Here is a 6,669-nt window from a genome sequence, read left to right on the forward strand (position 1 = left end):
ATAGAAAAGAACCTACGTGATTATCGGGGCAGGTCCCCCGAAAGCCTTGAGATGCTGTTAATCTGTAACCCTAGCCTCAACCCTGTGCTCGCAGAAACATGTGCTGTATTGACTCAAGGTTTAATGGATTTAGGGCTGTGCAGGATGTGCCTTGGTAAAAATCTGTTTGCAGGCAGTGTGCTTGATAAAAGTCATCACCATTCTCCAGTCTTGAGTACCCAGGGACACAATGCACTGCAGAAGGCCGCAGGGACCTCTGCCCAAGAAAGCCTGGGTATTGTCCAAGGTTTCCCCCTCACTGAGACAGCCTGAGATATGGCTTCGTGGGAAGGGAAAGACCTGACCGTCCCCCAGCCCGACACCCGTAAAGGATCTGTGCTGAGGAGGATTAGTGAAAAAGGAAGGCCTCTTTGCAGTTGAGATAAGAGGAAGGCATCTGTCTCCTGTTCATCCCTGGGAATGGAATGTTTCGGTGTAAAACCCGATCGTACATTCTATTTACTGAGATAGGAGAAAACCGCCTTATGGCTGGAGGTGAGACATGCTGGCAGCAATACTGCTCTTTATTGCATTGAGATGTTTGCATGAAGTCAAACGTAAACCTGGCCTATTTGCACATCGAGGCACAGCACCTTTCCTTAAACTTGTTTATGACACAGAGTCCTTTGCTCACATGTTTTTCTGCTGACCCTCTACCCACCGTTACCCTATAGTCCTGCCACATCCCCCTCGCCGAGATGGTAGAGATAGTGATCAATAAATACTGAGGGAACTCAGAGACCAGTGCCGGTGCAGGCCCTTGCTTGCTGAGCGCTGGTCCCCTGGGCCCACTTTTATTCCTCTATACTTTGTCTCTGTGTGTTACTTCTTTTCTCAGTCTCTCATCTCCACCTTGCGAGAAATACCCACAGGTGTCGAGGGGCAGACTTCAGCATTCCAGCGCCACTGCATTCCATCCTGGGCAGCAGACTGAGACTGTCTCAAAAACAAAAACAAAAAAAAAGACAGCTGGGTGCAGTGGCTCGTGCCTGTAATCCCAGCACTTTATAATGTTAACTGTAATTTTTTGGCAGGTTTTTTTTTTTTAGTCAAATCAAGGAAATTCTCCCCATATACCTTTCATACTTTTTTTTTTTTTTTGAGATGAAGTCTTACTCTGTCGCCCAGGCTAGAGTGCAGTGGCACAATCTCAGCTCACAGCAACTTCTGCCACCCAGGTTCAAGCAATTCTCCTGCCTCAGCCTCCCAAGTAGCTGGGATTACAGGCGCCTGCCACTGCGCCTGGCTAACTTTTTTTTTTTTTTTTTTTTTTTGAGATGGACACTCTGTAGCCCAGGCTGGAGTGCAGTGGTGCAATCTCCGGCTCACTGCAAGCTCTGCCTCCCGGGTGGGTTCACACCATTCTTCTGCCTCAGCCTCCCGAGTAGCTGGGACTACAGGCACCCGCCACCAAGCCCGGCTAATTTTTTTTTTTTTTTTTTTTTTTTTTTGTATTTTCAGTAGAGACGGGGTTTCACTGTGTTAGCCAGGATGGTCTCGATCTCCTGACCTCATGATCTCCCGCCTTGGCCTCCCAAAGTGCTGGGATTACAGGCGTGAGCCACCGCACCCAGCCACGCCTGGTTAACTTTTGTAGTTTTAGTAGAGATGGGGTTTTACCATCTTGGCCAGGCTGGTCTTGAACTCCTGACCTCGTGATCCACCCCCCACTTGGCCTCCCAAAGTGCTAGGATTACAGGTGTGAGCCACCTCGCCTGGCCCCCATATACCTATTTTACCTGAATTTTATTATGAGTTGGTGTTGAATTTTGTCAAATACTTTTTTTCTGATATTAATTGACATGATTTTTTTTCTTTTAGCCTTTTAATTTTCAAATACCAAATCAGCTATGTATCCTTGGAATAAATCCCACTTTGTCATGTTGTGTAATTCTCATATATTGATTAATTCTATTTGCTAATATTTTGTTAAGGATTTTGCATCTTTATTTATGATGGGTGTTCTTTGGCAGTTTTCGCCTTTTTTGTGTGTGCTTCCTTTGGTTTTGGTGTCAGAGTAAATACTAACTTCTTAAAATGATTAAGCAATGTTCTTTTCTATTTTCTGAAAGTTTGGGTAGGATTGGTGTTAATTATTATTATTATTATTATTTTTGAGACAGAGTCTTGCTGTGTCACCCCCGCTGGAGTGCAGTGGCATGATCTCGGCTCACTGCAACCTCTGCCTCCCGGGTTCAAGTGATTCTCCTGCCTCAGTCTCCCTAGTAGCTGGCATTATAGGTGCATGCCAGCATGTCCAGCTAATTTTTGTATTTTTAGTAGAGACAGGTTTTCACCATGTTGGCCAGGATGGTCTTGATCTATTGACCTTGTGATCCACCAGCCTTGGCCTCCCAAAGTGCTGGAATCACAGGTGTGAGCCACCTTGCCTGGCGGTGTTAATTATTTTTTAACTGGTAGAATTGTCTAGTGAGATCATTTGAGTCTGGAGACTTCTTGTTTGTGAATTTTTTAATTACAAATTTAATTTTCTTAATAGCCATAAGGCTGTTCTTATTATCCATTTCATATTGGATGAATTGTGGTAGATTATTTTCATTTTTTTGAGGAATTGGTCCATTTCATCTAAGTTGTTTAATTTATGTAGAACTAGTTTTAGTATTTCCTTACTATCTTTTTAATGTGTATAGAATATATATCCCCCATTTATTTCTTTCTTTCTTTTTTTTTTTTTTTTTTTTTTTGAGACAGTCTCACTCTGTCACCCAGGCTGCAGTGTAGTGGCACAAACTCGGCTCACTGCAAGCTCCGCCTCCTGAGTTAAAGCGATTCTCCTGCTTCAGCTTCTCCCAAGTACCTGGGATTACAGGCACCCACCACCATGCCCAGCTAATTTTTTTATTTTTAGTAGAGATGAGGTTTCACCATATTGGTCAGGCTGGTCTCAAACTCTTGACCTCAGGTGATCCACCATCCTTGGCCTCCCAAAGTGCTGGGATTACAGGTGTGAGCCACCGCACCCAGCCAATTTAAAAATCTTTAAGGAAACACATCAAAATGAAACTAGAGGTTGTTTCTAGGTAATGGGACCATGGGAATTTCTATTTCTTCTTTGGCATATTTATATTTTCCACTTTTTCTGTAATGAACATCTATCATTAAAACAGGTAAGATGTTGAGTTTTAGCAAGATAAAATATGCAAATAGAAAAGAAATAAAAGAAATATACCCAGTGTCAACAGCAGTTGCTACTAGATGATGGCATCATATGAGATTTTCATTTTCAACTTTCTTATTTTTTTTTTTTTTTGGTCTCATTCTGGCGCCCAGGCTTCTGGAGTGCAATGGCACAATCTCAGCTCACTGCAACCTCCACCTCCTGGGTTCAAGCGATTCTCCTGCCTCAGCCCCCCAAGTAGCTGGGACTACAGGTGTGCACCACCATGCCAGGCTGTTTTGCATTTTTAGTAGAGACAGGGTTTTGCCATGTTGACCAGGCTTGTCTGAAACTCCTGGTCTCAAGTGATCTGCCTGCCTTGGCCTCCCAAAGTGCTGGAATTACAGGGGTAAGCCACCTTGCCTGGCAGATTTTCATGTTTAGCTTCGATGTTTTCTGAATTTTCCACAAAAAGCATATATTAGAATTATACTGGTAATATCACATATCACCCCATATTAGATGAATGGGAAGAGGAAGATAAGTGGTTACATAGTCAGGAGAAGGGTCACGTCAATAAACTAAAACTAAAAACTTCTGTGTTATCATCAACAGCTATAGAGTCTTTCTTTCAAAGATATCTAATTGTCAGCTGGGCGCAGTGGCTCACGCCTGTAATTCCAGAACTTTGGGAGGCTGTGGTAGGCGGATCGCTTGAGGCTCAGAGTTTCAGACCAGCCTGGCTAACATGGCGAAAACCCAAATCTACTAAAAAATACAAAAATTAGCCAGGCGTGGTGGTGGACACATGTAGGCTCAGCTACTGGGGAGACTGAGGCATGAGAATCGCTTGAACCTGGGAGCCAAGATTGTGCCATTACACTCCAGCCTGGGTGACAGAGTGAGACCCTGTCTCAAAAGAAAAGAAAAGAAAACTCAGGGGACCCTAACAGCTAGCTGCCTTAACATAGCTGATAAGCTATCAAGTTCAGGTCAATTAAATTTGTTCCATGTGGTTCTGCAGGAAGTAGCCAGGACCAGTGTGGTGGGGCTGCAATTGGAATTACATTGAGACAGACCTTGAGATAGGAGGAAGGATTTTTGAGTAGTCTGAAATGGCAGAAGATACATTGGTCTTGAACCTGCTCTTCAAAGTGTGATGCAGAATTGCAGCTTGGCTTCAGAGGAAGCCTATTAGACAAGTACTGGGTCTCAGCCCACAGCTCAGACCTACTGAACCAGTGCCTGCAGTTTAAAAAGACACCCAGGGCCAGGCGTGGTGGCTCATGCCTGTAATCCCAGCATTTTGGGAGGCTAAGGCAGGCAGATCACTTGAGGTCAGGAGTTTGAGACCAGCCTGGCCAACATGGTGAAACCCTGTCTCTACTAAAAATACAAAAATTAGCCAGACATGGTGGCAGGCACCTGTAATCCCAGCTACTAGGGAGGCTGAGGCAGGAAAATCGCTTGAACCCAGGAAGGCAGAGGTTGCAGTGAGCTGAGATCGTGTCATTGCACTCCAGCCTGGTTGACAAGAGCAAGACTCTGTCTAAAATAAATAAATAAATAAATAAATAAATATATTTTAGATAATTTTTGTGCCTATTCTGCTTATGTAGATAAAAAAAAATTGAGACATGATCTCACTGTGTCACCCAGGCTGACATACCATACTGAATTCTCATATTACTTCCAGTAAAATCTTAGTTGATTCTCTTAGGCTTCTTAGGCTGTCTAACATTTATCATTTCATATGCAAATAATGATAGTTTTGTCTCTTCCTTTTCGATACTTATACTGTTTCCTTCCTTTCCTTTCCCTTTTTTTCCTTTCCTTTCTTTGCTTTTCTTTCTCAGGGCCTTGTTGTCACCCGGGCTGGGGAGTAATGGTGTGATCTAGCTCACTGTAACCTCAAACTCCTGGGCTTAAGGGATCCTCCTGCCTCAGCTTCCTGAGTGGCTGGGACTACAGGCAAGCAGCTAATTTTAAAATTTTTTTTTGTAGAGATAAGGTCTCGCTATGTTTTCCAGGCTGGTTTTCACGCCACTTTAGAGGAAGGACTCAGGTTTCCTTTATTTCCTACTTTTAAGAGTTTTTTTTTATTATTATTATTAGGAATTGTCTGTTGAATGTTAGCTAAAACAGTCAATAAAATGTATTAAGTGCCAGCTGCATGCAAGACCCTAAGTTAGATACAGTCAGCCCTCTTCATCAGCAGGTCCACATCTTCAGATTCAACTAGATGAGGCTGAATATTTGAAAAAAGAAACAATAAAAATACAAATAGAAAGTACAGTATAATGACTGTCACCATTGTACAATATCTATACATTTTATTAGTGATGACTTAAAGTACATGGGGCCAGGCATGGTGGCTCACACTTGTAATCCCAACACTTTGGGAGGCCGACCTGGGCAGCATAGTGAGATCTTGTCTTTACTAAAAATAAAAATAAAAAATTAGCCAGTGTGGTGGTATGCATCTGCAGTCCCAGCTACTCAAGAGGCTGAGGTGGGCAGATCACTGGAGCCCAGGAGGTTGAGGCTGCAGTGAGCTGTGATTGTGACATTGCACTCCAGCCTGAGCAACAGAGGGTGATCCTGTCTCTAAGCAAGTAAATAAAGTATATGGGGGGGATGTGTGTTAGTTATATGCAAATACTGCACCATTATATGTAAGGGATTGAGCATCCACAGATTCTGGTATGGTGTGGGGGCGGTATCCTGGAACCAGTCCCCCTCAAGATAGCAAGGATGACTGAACTGTGGAAGAATCAACACTGTTAAATAGCATACAGTTCCTGTCTTCAAAAAAGTTATCTCATCGGGTAGATGAGACTTATAATGAATAAAAGGAATGAATACAGATTTGGAGCTAATGGTTGTTGTGATGGATAATCTTAATTGCGTTTTCTTCCAAAACAGATTCATTCTCATAGAAGGGCATCAGAGGAAGATAAAGAAGGATCCTCAATGTCAGACATCTGAGCCCAAGCTAAGCCATCATAACCCCTGTGACGTGCACATATACATGCCCCACTCCAACTAATCAATCGACCTTGTGGCATTCCTCCCCTGGACAATGAGTCTCATGAACTCCCAACCCTGCACCTTGTGACCCCTCCCCTGCCCACAAGAGATAACCACCTTTAACTGTAATTTTCCACTACCTACCAAATCCTATAAAGCTGCCCAACCCCTATCTCCCTTTGCTGACTCTCTTTGTGGGCTCAGCCCACTTGCACCCAAGTGAAATAAACAGCCTTGTTGCTCTCACAAAGCCTGTTGGTGGACTCTTTTCACGTGGACGCACATAACAGTTGGGAGTTCGAGACCAGCCTGACCAACGTGGTGAAACCCTGTCTCTACTAAAAATACAAAATTAGCCGGGCGTGGTAGCGCAGGCCTGTCATCCCAGCTACTTGGGAGGCTGAGGCAGGAGAATTGCTTGAACCCAGGAGGCAGAGGTTGCAGTGAGCCAAGATCGCGCCATTGCACTCCAGCCTGGGCAA

General features: G+C 43.8%; 1 protein-coding gene across 1 annotated transcript in view; it reads left to right on the forward strand.

Annotated features, from left to right (window-relative positions):
• Positions 1–6,423, forward strand: part of SARM1 (sterile alpha and TIR motif containing 1) — a 42,573-nt gene extending 36,150 nt beyond the window's left edge. Inside the window, exon 8 of the mRNA XM_054535618.2 lies at positions 6,083–6,423. Coding sequence (XP_054391593.1) covers positions 6,083–6,145 — 63 coding nt within the window. The 3' untranslated portion in view covers positions 6,146–6,423. The remainder of the gene's footprint in view (positions 1–6,082) is intronic.
• The last annotated feature ends 246 nt before the right edge of the window (positions 6,424–6,669 follow it).

The sequence above is a fragment of the Pongo abelii genome, chromosome 19 (genome assembly GCF_028885655.2).
Source record: "Pongo abelii isolate AG06213 chromosome 19, NHGRI_mPonAbe1-v2.0_pri, whole genome shotgun sequence".
In the NCBI taxonomy this organism is placed as follows: Eukaryota; Metazoa; Chordata; class Mammalia; order Primates; family Hominidae; genus Pongo; species Pongo abelii.